This window comes from Polypterus senegalus, chromosome 3, assembly GCF_016835505.1.
Source record: "Polypterus senegalus isolate Bchr_013 chromosome 3, ASM1683550v1, whole genome shotgun sequence".
Classification (NCBI taxonomy): Eukaryota; Metazoa; Chordata; class Cladistia; order Polypteriformes; family Polypteridae; genus Polypterus; species Polypterus senegalus.
Genome location: NC_053156.1, coordinates 26,235,096 through 26,253,225, shown reverse-complemented (window position 1 = coordinate 26,253,225; position 18,130 = coordinate 26,235,096). Strand labels below are relative to the sequence as shown.

Here is an 18,130-nt window from a genome sequence, read left to right as displayed (position 1 = left end):
CTGTAGCAGCCCACTTCAACAGCCATGGACACTGTGAGAGGGACTTTAAAGTCACAGGACTTATGGACAACTTCAAAACACAGCAAGAGAGAAAAGAATGTGAAGTTAAACTCATGTTAAAATTTAAAACATTACAACATAGGTTAAATAGAGACATGAGTTTTATAGCCAGGTATGAGGACTGTTTGCATCTCTCAGACTGACACAGATACCCTGTCTACAGACCCAAATTGTTTTGAAAAACTCATCACAAACTTCAAAGGACTTTGTTGGACAGTTATCTGAAGATCTTGACCATACATTGTTCTTCTCTCTCTTGTTAAAATAATCTTAGCCTGAGTGAACCTATTAATTTTTTACATTTAAGATTTTTCATTTAAAGATTTACCATTGTTGTTTCTTGTCCTAGCGTGTGGATATAAACACCGGAAACTTCAGTTTCTGTATTACATCTCGCCTGAAAAAGGGGCCTGAGTTGCCTCGAAAGCTTGCATATTGTAATCTTTTTAGTTAGCCAATAAAAGGTGTCATTTTGCTTGGCTTTTCTCTACATCCAAAATCTCAAAAATGTTATTTTTGATTTGTCATTTTGGGGGTATTGAGAGGTGCTTGATGTGAGAAAAGGGGATTATTAGGTGTTCCCAGATCATCCAGAACCCACCGCCCCCCTACATATTTTTCATTTTAAGTTTCTTGTGCCGATTTAAAATTTACCAGGAATGTCTCCTTCCAGACCACTGGCACAACAGGCCTCTCTCGGTCCAACACCAGTGAAATGAGCTCATCGAGGGAAGGGTTGGCCCCCAACTCTTTCTCATATGCCATTCTGTAATCTGGCACCAAGCCATCTGAAAGAGAATCAATTTGTGACTGAGATGTTACATAAAGAAGAGGGGTTATGTAAGATTTAATAACAATAAATTAATCTAGCACAACCCATCCTACCTTCAATACAATTCAATTCAGCAGCAGGCTGTGCACAGTAAAGTAGATTTTCTATTCTACCCACGGTACGGAGACCCCCAACATTAAAGGAGCTGGCATGTGCTAAATATGGGGGCTGGCAACATTAAGAAGTGGTAGAATGGCCAGGTGTAAGATATCACCCCCTATGTGTGTCTCCTGCCATGGTGTCATGCCTGGCACACCTCCTGTAGGAGGCACCTGGGCTTAGTAAACCTCTTAAAGTTGCTTTAAGTGTTGAAATCATTACTGCTAAAATGTACTCTGACAGCTACGTTTCATTTTTGTGTGCACTTTCTGTTTTGGACAAATGTCAGTTTTGGTGTCACTGCTGGCAGAACACAAATTACAAATCCATTACAAATCCATCCTTATTTATCATTCTTGATATCTGACTTCTTTGTAGGGTGAACTTTGAGCCCTCAGCTGTACTTTTGAGTTCCTGCTTTCTACTCACACATAGTAAAGAATGTAAACCCTCCAAAAACCAGAATTCATCAGAATGCCAGGAGACTTCCTGGTTGAACCTGTCATAATTTCAAACATACATTCACATGTACAGTATGGCCAAGCATTTGTGGGCACTTGACCATCGTAAGTATATGGGCTTGTTGGACATCCCATTCTGAAAGCAAGGGCATGAATTTGAAGTTGGCCCCCATTCTTTTGTGAAGGCCTTCCACAAGATTTTGGACTGTGTCCGTGGGATGTTGTTCCCATTCAGTCAAAAAGAAGCAATCTGAATTTAAGGCAATTCCTTTGTGCCACCTGTTGAGCTTTTCCTTTGCAATATTAAGTATTTGGTGAATTAATCCTTGATTTATACAGTTTTTCTAGTTTTTTAATTCAAGCCGAGGGTTTACAGTCATCCCTCCTTTTGTGGGGCGTTTGTTATATTTTTGCGATATTTATAGATGTTGCCAGCTCCCCATATTTGGGCCTACTCTGGTTGAAGGCAGCATGTAGTCTTTGTGGCTTAGCTGGGTTGGGTAAGGCCGTGCTGGACATACTAGTGAAGATCCTGGCTTGCCTGAAGGGCAGCTTTTGGAGGTCTCACCCCATTTTGTCTATGTGGAAGATTCCATGACATAACAGATTTAAAAAAAAAATAAATCAAAGGAAACAGACCATTATCTAAAGTGTTCCTGACCGAATAAGGGAGAACGGTATACAATATTTAATCACATTTTTTCAAATTTACATTATTAAATAAAATAGATGAAATATAAAAGAAAAGACAGTTCAAGTGATCCTCCTACCCGAGTAAAAGTCAATGCATCTCATACTGATTTCCCAGAGTAGTAGAGCCAGAGAGTAGACATCTGCCTGCTTCAGTGAAGACGAAGGATCCTGAAAATTCAGCGTTCCATCCAGTATCTCTGGAGACATGTACCGTGGCGTTCCTACCTGTGTACACACCTGAAAATGGATATATAGTATTACATAAAAAACTGCCAACTTCCATGCCGTCCTTCTACTCTAAAATAATTTGAGCTACATTTTCCCTTTCTGGTGACCTACCCCAAAGTCATTGTGAACTTCATCATCTTCCTTTTTAAAGCTTCTTTGGAGAGGTGTCCTCAAGTCACAGCTGACTGCAAATGGTAAAACCTCTGTAAAGCTCTAAAGTCGCCCTATTATATTCACCTAGAAAGTGTACCAAAGAGCAGGGGCTCTCTAATTTCATGTAGTTAACTCAGGTCTTGCTCTACCCTCTGCCTGTGCTCTTTCTTATGCTCTGCTGTGTCGCCTTTCGAAAGCTTTCCCTGCTCTAAAGATTTTGCATTAGTCTGCTTCTGAACTGTTCGTCTTTGTCCATTTTCATGTTCTCTTGTTTCAATTAAAACTGTGGAAGAATAATTTTAGGGTAACATAGCTTTCATTTTAAAGAAATAGCATAAAGGGTTAATAAATGTCAGAAACATTTGCAGGCCTATCAGGAAACCAGATAACGGTCAAGTGAACAATAAAATGTACTGAAAGATGACTAAGAAATCAGCAGATGTCCTGTAAAGAACCACAATGGACATTTGTTATATGCACAGAAATTTCAAGGGTGGAGGCTCAACTCAAAGGTATAAGAAGAACTAGAATATAATATAATAGACAACAAACCAACCAGAGTAAATGCTTGCATTGATTGATACTGTATGTAAATTCAGTCTCTATATATTGTGACGGACGGCCAGAGGTTCAGTATGGCCGGGACGTCCCTGAAAAAGAAGAATGGTGGAAAGCAGTCTTTTTAGGGCATTGCCTCTCCCGGGACGCTAGGTGGCAGCTCCCCTGGACAGCAGCGGTTCCCCAGATTCCCGCATGGGCATCCTCGGACATGGAGTCCGTTTCCTCAGCCCTGTTGGGTGCCATGGGTGCCGCCAGGGGGAGCTGACAAAGAACCTGGGGACTCCTATTGTTACTACAACCCAGAAGTACTTCGGAGTCACGAGGATGGAAGCCCACAGTACTTCTGGGCTACTTAAGGATGGATGATGTAGCGTTTGACCCGGAAGAAGAGAAGCAACACTTCCGGGTCATGGACTATTTAAAGGACTGGTGAAAACCCAGAAAGGGGTTGGGAGGGTGTGTAACGGAGCTGCTGGGAGTGGAGGATTGTGTTATTGTATTGTGATTATTGATCATTATATTATTATTGGAGAATTGTGGCGAGTGTGGTGCTTTGTGCACTTTATTTGAAGAAATTATTAAAGAATTCTTCTGGGTACTTTTACAAGTGCGTCCTGGACGTCTGTCTGGTGGGTTTCACGGGGCAACAGCGACCCCTAGCGTCCACAATATATAAAATCTAACGTCTGTCTTTCTGTCTGCTTTTCATAAGAGAACAACTTAATGGATTTAGATTTTCTATAATTTGCTTAAAGATTTTGGTTGATTTTGCGACTTTTCTCATTGTGCTATGTATCATAGTTTGCTTGCGGTACTGATTTATTTGTGCGAATCTGAGACACACACAGTTTTCATTGTGTGTGACATCATCTTTATCCCTTGTAAGGGATGGCCGGCAGCTCAACCCAGCTGGGACACCCCGAGAATGGAAGGATGGGGGAAGGCAGTTGCTTTTGGACACTGCCTCCCCCAAGATGCTAGATGGCAGCTTCCCTGGAGTATAGCGGTGCCCCGCATTTCCGCAGGGCATTCTGAGACTTGGAGTTTGCTATCTCAGCCCTGTTGGGTGCCGCCAGAGGGTGCTGTGGAAGGACCAGGGGAGCCATGCTTCCCTTAGAGTCCGGAAGTACTAGGAGGGCTGATTAAAGAATTTTAATTATCTGTTTGACCCGGAAGTGCTGACAAGTCACGAGGACGGAAGCGCAGAAGCACTTCTGGGTCAAGTACTATATAAATGACTGCTGAAGACCCAGTAGACGAGCCAGAGTTGGGAGGAGGTGAAGGAAGCTTGCTGGGAGGTGTGGAGGAGAGAGAATTGCGATTATTATTGTTGATTTACTTGTGATTATTGTGGCTATGGTACTTGGAGGAACTGAAAAGGAGGAAAAAAAGAATTAAAATACTTCTGAGTTCTTTTACCCTGCGTCCCGAGTGTCTGTGTGTTGGGTTTAAAGGGGTAACAGTGCCACCTAGCGTTCACATTCTCTGTACCCTTTCACATTCTGGAATATCCCACTTCTCCTTATAAATGGGTACAATCACACTCTTCCTCCACTCCTCTGGTCTTCTCTCCTGTTCGTAGGTCTTCTGCATTTCATCCCACAAAAAGTCTACTCCTTCTTCTCCTAAACTCTTCCATACTTCTGTTGGTATTCCATCCAGTCCTGTTGCCTTTCCATTCTTCATTTTTTTCAGTGCCTCCTTTACTTCCTCCCTCCGTATTCTTGGTACTCACCCTTCATTTGAGACTCCATCCCCAAACATGACCCTTGCATTTTCTTTGTTCATTCTTTAAGTGCACATAATTATGTTAGATTATCAGCGTTATATCTAAATTGGGACTCACCATTACATAAATACTAAAGAAAATGGTGTCATCACTGTTTTTGACAAACTTAATAAATATTTAAAATGCCCCAAGTTTCAAACCTTTTAACTTATTCTTTTTCAACAACTGAAAATCTATTTTCACATTGTCACTCAGCTTCACTATAGAGCAATATTTCAGAAAAATTTAATTTAATAAATGAAAGATAAATAATTCTATTGTAAAATGTGACAATATATAAATAAAAACATCATGTGTGTGTCATGAAATGTGTTTTTTATTGCTTATTTCTTTACTGTATATATTTAATTATTCCAGCATTTATTAAAATCCAACATCTGTCTGTCTGTCCGCTTTTCACGAGAGAGCTACTTAACGGATTTTATTTTTTTTCTATAATTTGTTTGAATATTCCAGTTGATTGTGCAACTTCTCTCATCACGTTAAGTATCATAGCTCGCTTGCTGTACCGATTTATTTGCGTGAATCCGAGAGATGCATCAGGCCAAGAGAAAGGGGAAGTGTAATGTCAGGTGTAGGGAGCCCGGCAGGGCCTTCCTCACTCACGGGCCAGCCTCCATTCGAGTCGCTCTACCTGTTGCCACGTTTTGGACTGTATCTTGTCTCTGCTTAGCTAGCGATACCCGTTTGTTTATTGCTTTTCAAAGTTTGCCCTGTTTCACTGCTATGCAGGCTGTATACAATGAAATGAGAACTCTGATTTTCAGCCGTCGAGTGTCCTGACTCTGCAGGCAAAGAGATAACTAATTATTTGAGTTTAACGGGGAGATACATGCAAAAGGTAAAAGAAACAAAATTAATATAAAACGAAGGAACTAAAATCCAGACGAGAGGCAAAAATCACAGTCATAACTGAGGCAAGAGAAACAGGCAAGACACCAAAGTAAATCACAAAGAGAATACAATAAAGGTTTAGAAGGATTTTTCTTCTGACTGGATAAAGCTCAGTGCAACCATTGACCTTTGATCCCATCTTCTAATGAACTTGAGGTCATGACCCCAGAGACCACACCTGTTAGAAATGCAGGACACAACCCTAACGACGGTATGCAAAAATGGTTTGCATTAAAGGAAAAGACTATAAGACCCCAAAATTTAGGCCCTGATCAGCCTTAGCAAGTGCTGCGTTTTAATTGGTTGGGTGGCAAGGAAGTAAACAGTCACAACTTTGTACCTACCGGTGAGCCACCAGATTTCTGTGGCAAGCAAAACAGACAAATTTTTGACTATCCGCATCAAACACAACTGCAAGAAAAAGTCGTCCTGAATTCCTGTGCAAAGGGTTGGGAGCATGTAATGATTACAGTGTGTCGCCGCACCCACCACACGGCAAACCACCTGGATTGATATCCAAGTGCAGCCGTACAACGGGTGACACCTCAGCAACACACTACAATAGGGTAAGGTTTATTATGGTGCCTGGAGTGCCAATCCTGTCAACAACCCCCAGGTTCTCCCTGTAAGTTGGAGGACCCGCTTGTAGAGCTGGATGCAGATTAACGTCATACCCAGGACAGAGCAATTGCAGGTTAAAGGCCTTGCTCAAGGGCTCAATGGAGTAGAGTCACTTCTGGCGTTTAGATAGATAGATAGATAGATAGATAGATAGATAGATAGATAGATAGATAGATAGATAGATAGATAGATAGATAGATAGATATGAAAGGCACTATATAAAAGGATATATAATAGATAGATAGATAGATAGATAGATAGATAGATAGATAGATAGATAGATAGATAGATAGATAGATAGATAGATAGATAGATACTTTATTAATCCCAAGGGGAAATTCACATAATCCAGCAGCAGTATACCGATACAAAGAACAATATTAAATAGTAATAAAAATGAAAAAAAAAGAAAAAAATTTAAATAAAATTAATGATAGCATTTACTCCCCCGGGTGGAATTGAAGAGTCGCATATTGTGGGGGAGGAACGATCTCTTCAGTCTGTCAGTGGAGCAGGACGGTGACAAAAGTCTGTCACTGAAGCTACTCCTCTGTCTGGAGATGATCCTGTTCAGTGAATGCAGTGGATTCTTCATGATTGACAGGAGTTTGCTTAGTGCCCGTCGCTCTGCCAAAGATGTTAAACTGTCCAACTTTAATCCTACAATAGAGCCTGCCTTCTTAACAAGTTTGTCCAGGCGTGAGGCGTCCTTCATCTTTATGCTGCCACCCCAGCACACCACCGCGTAGAAGAGGGCACTCGCCACAACCGTCTGGTAGAACATCTGCAGCATCTTACTGCAGATGTTGAAGGATGCCAACCTTCTCAGAAATTATAGTCTGCTCTGACCTTTCTTACATAGAGCATCAGTATTGGCGGTCCAGTCCAATTTGTCATCCAGCTGCACTCCCAGATATTTATAGGTCTGCACCCTCTGCACACAGTCACCTCTGATGATCACAGGGTCCATGAGGGGCCTGGGCCTCCTAAAATCCATCACCAGCTCCTTGGTCTTGCTGGTGTTAAGGTGTAAGTGGTTTGAGTCGCACCATTTAACAAAGTCTTTGATTAACTTTCTGTACTCCTCCTCCTGCCCACTCCTGATGCAGCCCACCATAGCAGTGTCATCAGCGAACTTTTGCACGTGACAGGACTCCGAGTCATATTGGAAGTCTGATGTATTTAGATTGAACAGGACCGGAGAAAGTACAGTCCCATGCGACGCCCCTGTATTGCTGCACACAATGTCAGACCTGCAGTTCCCAAGACGCACATATTGAGGTCTGTCTGTAAGATAGTTCACAATCCATGCCACCAGGTGTGAGTCTACTCCCATCTCAGTCAGCTTGTCTCTAAGGAGCAGAGGTTGGATGGTGTTGAAGGGAATAGCACAGATCCCCAGCCTCAGAGCCACCACTCTGCCCTTTGTGAAGCTGCCCCTTTAATTCAAGAAACTCTGAATTCATCGGCAGGCATCTATGTCTGGAGTGTGGTGTACTCCATAGAGGGGGCTGGGCTGTCTCATGGCCTGGGACCCCTGCAGGTTTTATTTTTTCTCCAGCCGTCTGGAGTTTTTTTGGTTTGTTCTGTCCTCCCTGGCCATCGGACCTTACTTTTATTCTATGTTAATGAGTTGTGTCTTATTTTAATTCTTACTTTGTCTTTTTTTTCTCTTTTTCTTCATCATGTAAAGCACTTTGAGCTACATTATTTGTATGAAAATGTGCTATAGAAATAAATGTTGTTGCTGTTGTTGTAGTAATTGACGGCTGTGGATTTATGTGTACACCAGCGTTTCTCACCCTTTAAGTATTTGCGACCCGAGTTTTCATAACAGTTTTAATCGCGCCCCCCCTAACATTTTTTTGAAATGAAGATGCATATTTTATTATACCTACTTAACTTTTATCGACATTTATCTAACTCTATATTTATTGTTCTAGTATCAGAATGTAGTTTTGGTTAATTTGTTTTGCTTTCAACAGATGTTTTTTTTCATATTTTTGATTCTTGTTTTCTTTTTTTCACATCTTCGCGCCCCCATTTTTGTTACTTCACGCCCGCCCCACAGGTTGAGAGCCACTAGTGTACACTACTGACAGTTCACTAATCTAAATACAGGACTCACTAGAGCCCACCTTGTCATCTTTGACAGGTGAGAGTGACAGGCTTTATTTCAAGTCATATTTCATGTTGCATGTGGTGCCACTAATGAAAACTGAAGAAATAGTTCAATAAATACATAAAAGAAATAAGCAACAAAAATATATTTATGGCACATTTAAATATTTAGCCTGATGTATCATTGTATTTTTTGTTTATCTATTGTCACATTTCACAATATATTAATTTACTAGCAAAATACCCGCGCTTCGTGTAGTGTGTTAAAGAAGTTATGAAAAAGAAAAGGAAACATTTTGAAAATAACGTAACACGATTGTCAATGTAATTGTTTTGTGAGTGTTATGAGTGTTGCTGTCATCAAGGATTTGATTATGTCAGGGATGCCAGGGGCCATGACCCGGCCAGGACGCCAGGAGGGACCGGAAGAGGGTCAGAGCCCTGCCTGGATCACGTGGGGTTTGCCTTCCGGGTTGCTTTGGGGGCCACGGGTCAAGGGCATGGAAGCCCTTCCCTGTAGGAGCCCGTGGTCACCGCCGGGAGGCGCCCCAATGCCTTGGGGACTTGTTTCCCCAGCACTCCCGCCACACCAGGAAGTGCTGGGGGGAAGACTTTGGAGGATGCCCGGAGAGCAGCCGGGAGGACAGCCGACACTTCCGCCACGCTGGGGCGTGGTCAGAGAAGGAATGCCGGGAACACCAGGTGCTCATCCGGGTCATCTATAAAAGGGGCTGTCTCCATTCATTCGGGGCTAGAGTCGGGTGGAAGAAGGACGAGGCAAGAGGAGTTGTGGAGGCGGCCTGAAGACAAGGCATTGTGGCCAGGACTGTGACTGTTTTGGGGTTTGTGCACGTGACTGAGGTCTGAGTGACCATTGGCTGGGGTCTTAGTGACCTATTATTGTAAATATTTTGTATAATAAACGTGTGGTGGTGTTTTAAACAAGATGTCCGCCTGTCTGTGTCCGGGCAAAGTTCACAATTATCATTATTACTTTCAATCAGGTTCGTATTTGGAGGATGTGTTGTGTTCAAGTTACATTTCATGTTTGTCAACCGTTGTAAAGATAACAGGTTTCTGTGATGTTGCAATGTCCACGGCTTTATTTAATGTTAGCTCAGACCCGGCACTTAAAAGTTTCTCTTGCACTTTTGCTGAGTTTGCGCCAAACGCTATTCTATCCTTGACCATCTCATCTTCATTTGCATAAGCACAGTCCTTCACCAGCAATTTTAACTCCGTTACAAAGTGATCATAAGTCTTGTTTATGCCCTGCATCCTCTGATTAAACTTGTATCTCACGAATATCATATTCATCGTAGGCATGACAAACACCAGCGGCAGTGTGTCCATGAACCTAATTTAAAGTTAAGCTTTATATCTTGCTTTCCTATTCGTTTGCATAAGCACAGTCCTTCACCAGCAATTTTAACTCCGTTGTAAAGTGATCCGAAGTCTCGTTTATACCCTGCGTCTTCTCATTAAACTTGTATCTCACGAATATCATATTCATCGTAGGCATGACAAACGCCAGCGGCAGCCTGTCTATGAACTTAATTTAAAGTTAAGGTTTCCACCGTGTGCTTTGTTTCCGCAGTAGCTGCACTTATGAATATGCTTGTATGCGTCACTCGCTTTATATTATTTTGCTGCCTCCTCAATTGTGTAATATGTTTTTTTTTTTCAGCGCTCATTGGAGCCGTTGCTTTTTGTCGGAGTACTGCATTCACAGTCAGCTCACGTGAGCCGTTCGTAGTACATGCATCGAAGGTTCTCAGCTGTGCTTGTGCTATCTCGTGTGATGTTGCGATGTCCATGGTTTTATTTAATGTTAGCTAAGACCCGGCACTTAAAAGTTTCTCTCACACTTTCGCTGAGTTTGTGCCAAACACCACCCTGACTATCTCATCTTCGTTTGCATAAGCACAGTCCTTCACCCGCGAATATTTAGCGGCAGCGTGTCTATTGGATAGCTGCCGACGGACGGCCTTATATGGGCAGGCACTCAATTATGTGGGAGGCGTGACGATGAGGGACGCAACTCCGCCTCACACGGCGACCGAACTGCAGGCTACGGCCGTATATACAGTATGTACGTAAGCAGGTTCCAGTTATGACCGTTATGCGTAGAAATGAAACCTGCCTAACCTTTGTAAGTAACCTGTAAGGAATGAGCCTGCCAAATTTCAGCCTTCTACCTACACGGGAAGTTGGAGAATTAGTATTGAGTGAGTCAGCCAGTCAGTCAGTCAGTCAGTGCCTTTTATTAGTATAAATTTGTGTATTTCTACATTTCTCTAAAATATTCCTCCATACCCTGCAGCCCACTGCCTTTGGTGATCGACTCCTGCACCCCAATTCACCATCAGCCCGACCTCCCAACCCTCAAATGGACGCTCACGTCACCTCGTGCAGGTTTGTCACATTTAGTCCATCCTTGGCTGCACCACGAGGGTAGAGTATGGCTGCCGACTCAAAATCGGAGAGGGCGCAGGTTCGGTCAGCCTTGACCACCACATTTGTGCTGCTCAGATCCCGGTGGGCTATGGCCGGCTTGTACAAACCTGCGAAGAGAAAAAACACAAAAATCATCAGTGGGCTTGCGGAGTGAGGGGGTCGTTGGCTTCATAGAAAGTAAACAGTAGTTGATTAAAGTAGCCGATTATATAATGGGCTAGAAATTGGCGTTTTAAAGAAAGGACATTTGTGTGTGTTGCTTTTAGAGAGAAAAAAAACACGTTAATAAAAAAATGGAAAGGCCAATAGATGAAGGGGCAATTGACACCCTTTGCTTGAGACTGGGATAAATGAAAAGGCAAGCTTTCTAAGTTATCCTGTTACAGGAATTTTTATTTTGTTATTTTTATTTTTTTTCATGCTATCACTAATTTAATTTTTTTTTTTTTTCATTTTTTAATTTTTATTACTATTTAATTTAATATTGTTTCTTTGTATCAGTATACTGCTGCTGGATTATGTGAATTTCCCCTTGGGATTAATAAAGTATCTATCTATCTATCTATCTACAGGTTATTGTTGGTAGCTATCTTCAGGACATACGTAGACATTTACCGGTCTTACAAAAGACTCACCTGCTTTGAAGATCAGACTGCTTTAACTGGTATCTCATCATCATGCTGTACAGTATTGTGATAACAGAGCTGCCTGCATCCTAAGAAAATGTTTGTATTTACTTCTTTGAAGATTAACGAGTTCTGGGGACATTGGTCTCTAATCAGCATATATACATCTTGATAGTAAGCAACAATACCATTGTTTAGCCAAAGGAAATTGGTGTGTTTGATTATTTATCCAATCGTTATGTTGATATTGGAGCAGTTATGTATCTCTGGGTAAGTGAGAATAAAAAACAGAAGGTATGGTGAGAGATTCCAGACTGATGCCTGCTTATTTTATGCTTTGACACCATATCACGCTGTGGCTACACGTTGTAGCAACAGTGGATTATTCCTGGTCCAGTTTCCCCCAGGCCTGAGGCCAGCAACAGTTGCAGTGTTACTCTTCCAATGAAGATATTTAGATTTTATTTTTCAGTTCACTGTAATCTAGAATTTGGCTTTTCTTCAAAAGAAAACTTTAAAAAGTAATTGCAGGAAAATGGTACATTTCGAGCGACGCATCGCCGCTCTGACATTGGTCTCCCTGCTATTGTAATTGATGTCCTTTATTATTTTTTACAACATTCTGAGGCATTTTTAGGTCTCTGAGGATAAATAAGGTAATTAAGCTGTTAATTTCGTTCTAGTTCGTTCCTGATGTTCCTGATGTTCAATCTCCTCAAAATAACTATTCATGGTGGCTCTAAAATCGGTACTGACCCCAACTCTCTTTTCTGTTTCTTTTTCCGGTTTCTTTGTGGTGGTGGCCTGCGCCTCCACCACCTATTCAAAGCATCATGATGCTCCAACAATGATGGATGGATTAAAAGGCAGAAGTCTACGTGACCATCATCATCCTCAAGCCCTTCCGTGAGAATCCTAATTCCAAAGAGGACTGTTTCATTTATGTTAGGTAGAATGCCCAGAGGGGACTGGGCGGTCTCATGGTCTGGAATCCCTACAGATTTTATTTTTTCTCCAGCCGTCTGGAGTTTTTTTGTTTTTTCTGTCCCCCCTGGCCATTGAACCTTACTCTTATTCGATGTTAATGTTGATTTATTTTGTTTTATAATTGTGTTTCTTTCATTTTTCTATTCTTTAATATGTAAAGCACTTTGAGCTACTGTTTGTATGAAAATGTGCTATATAAATAAATGTTGTTGTTGTTGTTGTGCTGATGCAGTTGGAATTTTCTTCAATATTGACGGGTGGCCGGGACCATAGACATATATATATAGGTAGACGACGCATTCATTGTGTTGCCCAGTTGACACGATACGTCAGCGCGTCCGCAATATTGCGAGTGGAAAAAGTGCCATTTAAACTAATGCAGGTAGACGTGGAAACCGGGTTTTCTGATGAAAAAACAATAACATTTAAAACAGTATCGTTTACATACAACAGATTTTGGCAAATCGTTTAAATGCAATTATTTATATCTATTTATACACTAATTATTATTTAATAATTGCCATTATTATTATTATAAATAATAATAATATTAAATAATTCCTCCCATATAAGTAACATTTCTCGGACTGCCTTTTTCCAACTCCGAAACATTTCTAGACTTCGTCCTGTTCTTAGGCAACACAGTAGGCTACTGACGTATTGGTTAATGCCCGAGTCATCTCACGTGTAGATTACTGTAATGCTATTCTATCTGTCATCCCACAAAAAGACGTATCCATCGCTTACAACTTATTCAGAATTCTGCTGCCAGGATATTAACCTGCTGTTCTAAATCCACTGAACATACTACACCTATTCTCTCAGCTTAACTGGCGCCCTGTTCACTACAGAATACAATACTAAATACCGCTCTTAACATTTAAAGCTCTCCAGAGCCTCACTGATCTCCTACAGACTTCACTCGTCTCGCTCACTCGGATCCTCATCTGCAGCTCTACTTTCTGTACCACACATCAAACTCTGTGCTATGGCAGCTCGAGTGTCTCTCATAGAGCTCCTCAACTCGGGAATTCTCTTCTCTCTCATATACATCAGCTCGATTCAATAACACATTTTAAAACTGCCCTCAAAACTTATCTTTTCAAACTAGCATACCAATTGTGAATTTTGCACTGTTAGTGTCAGTTATCTTTGTTTGTTTGCTAATTACTGCTTTTTGATTTATCATTCTCTTGTTTTATTTTTACTAATGTTTAATTTTATTGTAAGGTGACTTTGAGCGTTACGATTATACATTTTCTAATCGCCAAATATAACCAAAACAACTGTTCAGCCTTACCTATGAAATGTAATCCCCCCAGGATCTGGTTTGGAGCGTACAGCGGTTTGTGCAATCCCAAGCAGCACATGTGTGAGGCATCTTTATCCATTATTTCACTCCACAGCAGTGCCACTCGCAATATGGCGGCGACATTGACGTACGATGCTGCTGGTCATGCGGCATCTAGTAATTCTATGTCTATGGCGGCAACCTCCCAGAACAGGGTACGCACTCTTGTGACGTCATCGGCACACGGCACCACGATTCAGTAGCTCCACTTTACAGCCAATTGAATTGCAGGCTTTCATCACTTGGTTTACTTGACTCGAGTCAGATAACCCTCTCCCAGTCCTGATCTTAACCATAGTGCAACCAGGCGTTATCACTGACGTATAACATAAAGCGAGAACCTCCTCAATGGAGTGGACCTCTGGAGGTGCACAGTCCGCAGATGGGGTATATTGCCATTTTTCTCAGAGACCAGATAGAGATCCAAAAAGCTGTAGATTTTTTAAGATCGTTTTCTGAATGGTCTGGTCAGACACTTAATATAAATAAATGCGAGTTATTTGCGCTTAGAAACTGTAAAACGGAAACTATTTGTGAGATTCCCCTGAAATACACTATAATGTATCTAGGCGAGAAAATATGTCAAAATCAAAAAGAACGGGCCATTCTAAATTTCTGTCCAATTTTAGAAAAGAAAAAATGAGAAAATGTTTAATACTTAGTTACTCAGAGATTCTTCACGGAATGGATGAATTCTGCTGTCTAAATCGGAAGGTTTGTCAAGGTTGGTATACACGTCACCCGCTTTGAGTGAACCTTTGGCTGTGATCAAAGCCATAGACACCAAATTATTTAATTTTATATGGAAAAACACGCCTCACTATTTAAAGAAAGAGATAATATTTTGACCCAAAATAAATATTCTTAATTGTAAAACCTCTAATATTTTATTTAAAATGAAATGCTTACAACATTTTCTCAATAATGAAACACAAATCTGGCACGTATTCCTTAATTTAGTCTTCAGGTAGGGGGATTGGAATTTGTTCTTAAACTTTGAAAATCGTCCAATTTTCATAAACAGGTTCTTTCAGTTTGGATACTAATTTATAATCATAAATATTGAAATATACCATATGGAATAATAAGGATATAAAATTCCAAAATAAACCTATATTTTTTAAAAAATATATTTGAAAATAATATTTTATTTGTGAAGCAGATTATTAACAAAGAAGGGAAATTGTTCAGCTATGAAGAATTTATTAAGTATAGTGTTACAATCTCTCATTATGAATTTGGTACAGTATTATAAGAAAAGTTACTCCCCAAAATGTTATTCAGTTGGTGGGGTCTCATGGGGTCTCTTGCTGTAGATGCCACATATTTCACCTCATCCCTTCTTTTAGATGGAATTGATATTAGAACTCTCAAATGTAATAATAAACATATTAGGAACATTATTTGCCAGTCATTTACTCCTACTGTAGTTCTGAGATGGAGTGCTAAATTAGAAAGTATTGATTGGAATAAAATGTGATTATTACCTAACAAATATTACATCACGAATAAGGTGAAAGAGGTTTCTTTTAAAGTGACACATACTGCATATTTTGCCCTGTTCAAGTTTGTATTGCACACAGATTTAAGACTGAAACCGATGACAAAGGTATATTGAGAAAGATCCAGAAATATCCATCCATTATCCAACCCGCTATATCCTAACTACAGGGTCATGGGGGTCTGCTGGAGCCAATCCCAGCCAACACAGGGTGCAAGGCAGAAAACAAACCCTGGGCAGGGCGGCAGCCCACCACAGGGCACACACACACACACAAAGCACAATTTAGGATCGCCAATGCACTTAACCTGCATGTCTTTGGACTGTGGGAAGAAACCAGAGTACCTGGAGGAAACCCACACAGACACGGGGAGAACACGCAAGTGGGAAGCGAACCCAGGTCTCCTAACTGCAAGGCAGCAGCACTACCCACTGCGCCACTGTGCCACCCTCCAGAAACATTATCTTGTCTTTTCTGGGAATGTCAATACTCTAAAACAGGGGTGTCCAACTCCGGTCCTGGTGGGCTGCAGGTTTTCATTCTAACCATCTTCTTAATCAGTGAGCTGTTTTTGCTGCTGATTAACTTGTTTTGCCTTCGTTTTTAATTGACATGGCTCAGACCCCTAAATGTTCTGGGCAGATTTACAAAACTTGCTCAATTACTCTGTTATTCTTGTATCAAACTTAAATGATAGTGATATACAGGGTGGTCCATAAAAAAGTGGCCCGCCTCCAGTCGCTCCCATGACGCTGCAAAGAGTGAATGTGATGAAACGGGCACAGAGATGTATTGAAGCACAAAGAGATCACTTTCAGCATCTTCTGTAAATGCGGGGACCAAATATGACCATTTTTCTCTTCAACACGTAATTCAGTCGTCTCGGTGGAGGTGGGCCACTTTCTCATGGACCAATATATTTAAAAATGAATTATGTTAATCCCGAGATAAGATATCTGATAAATATGTTAATGATTCTTGGACAATATCATATTCATAAAATGAAATGCTCTAAAGGAAAACCACACTATAACATTTGTAGGACTGAACTTAATCATTACCTCCAATCAATAAACGGCTGCAAGAACACCAAAGCTTTGAGACCACAGGATAGTGTGAATGCACTGAAATTTAAACCTGACATAACTGTATACTGTGCCTCTGTCAGTCAGACATTGTCCAACCCGCTATATCCTAACACAAGGTCAGGAAACCCACGCAGACATGGGGAGAACGTGCAAACTCCACGCAGGGAGGACCCGGGAAGCGAACCCAGGTCTCCTTACTGCAATGCAGTAGCGCTACCACTGCGCCACCGTGCCGCCCTTTGCCTCTGTATAAACGTTTTCACTTTTTTAAAGCCTATATATTGTGTACGTGTTGCACCCCAGATTAATGGTATTTGTAAGAATTATATATTGTTGAGTGTATTTTGTAATATCCATTCATCTATTATCCAACCCGCTATATCTTAACTACAGGGTCACGAGGGTCTGCTAGAGCCAATCCCAGCCAAGACAGGAAACAAACCCCGGGCAGGGCACCAGCCCACCGCAGGGGGCACACACACCCACACACACTTAGGGACAATCTATAATCACCAATGCACTTAACCTGCATGTCTTTGGACTGTGGGAGGAAACTCACGCAGACACGGGGAGAACATGCAAACTCCACGCAGGGAGGACCCAGGAACCAAACTCAGGTCTCCTAACTGCGAGGCAGCAGCACAACCCACTTACCCACCGTGCCACCATGTGCCTCTGTATAAATGTGTTTACTTATTTTAAGCCTATATATGTGTACGTGTTGCACCCCAGATTTATGGTATTTGTAAGAATTATATACTGTTGTTTGTATTTTGTAATATTTTTAAGTAAAAATAAATAAATAAAAAGCTGCATGAGCCGTGCGGATATCCGTGTTTTAGATAAAACTAAAAGACTTAACAGTATTTTCCTTCTTGCTATTCCGAATTAATTTCAGGTTTTCCTTTCTGATTCTTGTCCCACGTTTCTGGCTTGGTGAAAGATCGGGTTGACTCTTTAATTCTGACCCTCGCATGGACCCCGTTTTGTTCTTGTTTTATCTTCTGGTCCTGAAGTAAAAAAAAAAAATAAAAATAAAAATCCTACTGGTTCGGCATAACACTTGCAACTTGACATTGGAATAGGCGGCCTGATTACTATACACACTTTGGATGTTGGATGTCTTTTAGTTAAAAAGCAAAGAAGGCAGTGCCTCTCCTATGCAAAACATGTACGCACTTTGAATAACTTTCGCATTCAATGGCTAAGCTTCAGATTGGTCAAGTTTTTTTTTTTTTTTTTAGCAGCTTTTTCCTAATTCAAACGGCTTTAAATTATTCTTTAAGTGTCTAAAACAGGCGTTTCGAATTCCGGTTCTTGAGGGCTACCTATCATTCTACCCCTTTTCTTAATTAGTGACCTTTTTTTACTGCTATCCCTTTTGCCTTAATCGTAATTGATTTGCTATTCACGACTTAGACCCCTTAATTATTATTTTTTTTTCTGAATTGAGATAAAAAAAGATCCACTCAGTCTCACAAAACATTTTGATGGTGCGCTTAGAATAAAAAAAGTCGCCAGTTTTGAAAATGTCTGCTGTGGCAGAATGAGAGTCCAGCAGGTCATGGAATTAAATGACGCGAGTAACTAACAACAAGAATCGGCTT

General features: G+C 41.0%; 1 protein-coding gene across 1 annotated transcript in view; it reads right to left on the bottom strand.

The window, feature by feature from the left end:
* The window catches only part of LOC120526440 (anti-Muellerian hormone type-2 receptor-like), an 88,226-nt gene that overhangs the window by 21,312 nt on the left and 48,784 nt on the right, over positions 1 to 18,130 (bottom strand). The window contains exons 8-12 of the mRNA XM_039749611.1: positions 10,914 to 11,076; positions 6,115 to 6,132; positions 2,485 to 2,527; positions 2,223 to 2,382; positions 715 to 848 (exon numbers count right to left, since the gene is read on the bottom strand). Of these exons, the coding sequence (XP_039605545.1) occupies positions 715 to 848; positions 2,223 to 2,382; positions 2,485 to 2,527; positions 6,115 to 6,132; positions 10,914 to 11,076 (518 nt within the window). The remainder of the gene's footprint in view (positions 1 to 714; positions 849 to 2,222; positions 2,383 to 2,484; positions 2,528 to 6,114; positions 6,133 to 10,913; positions 11,077 to 18,130) is intronic.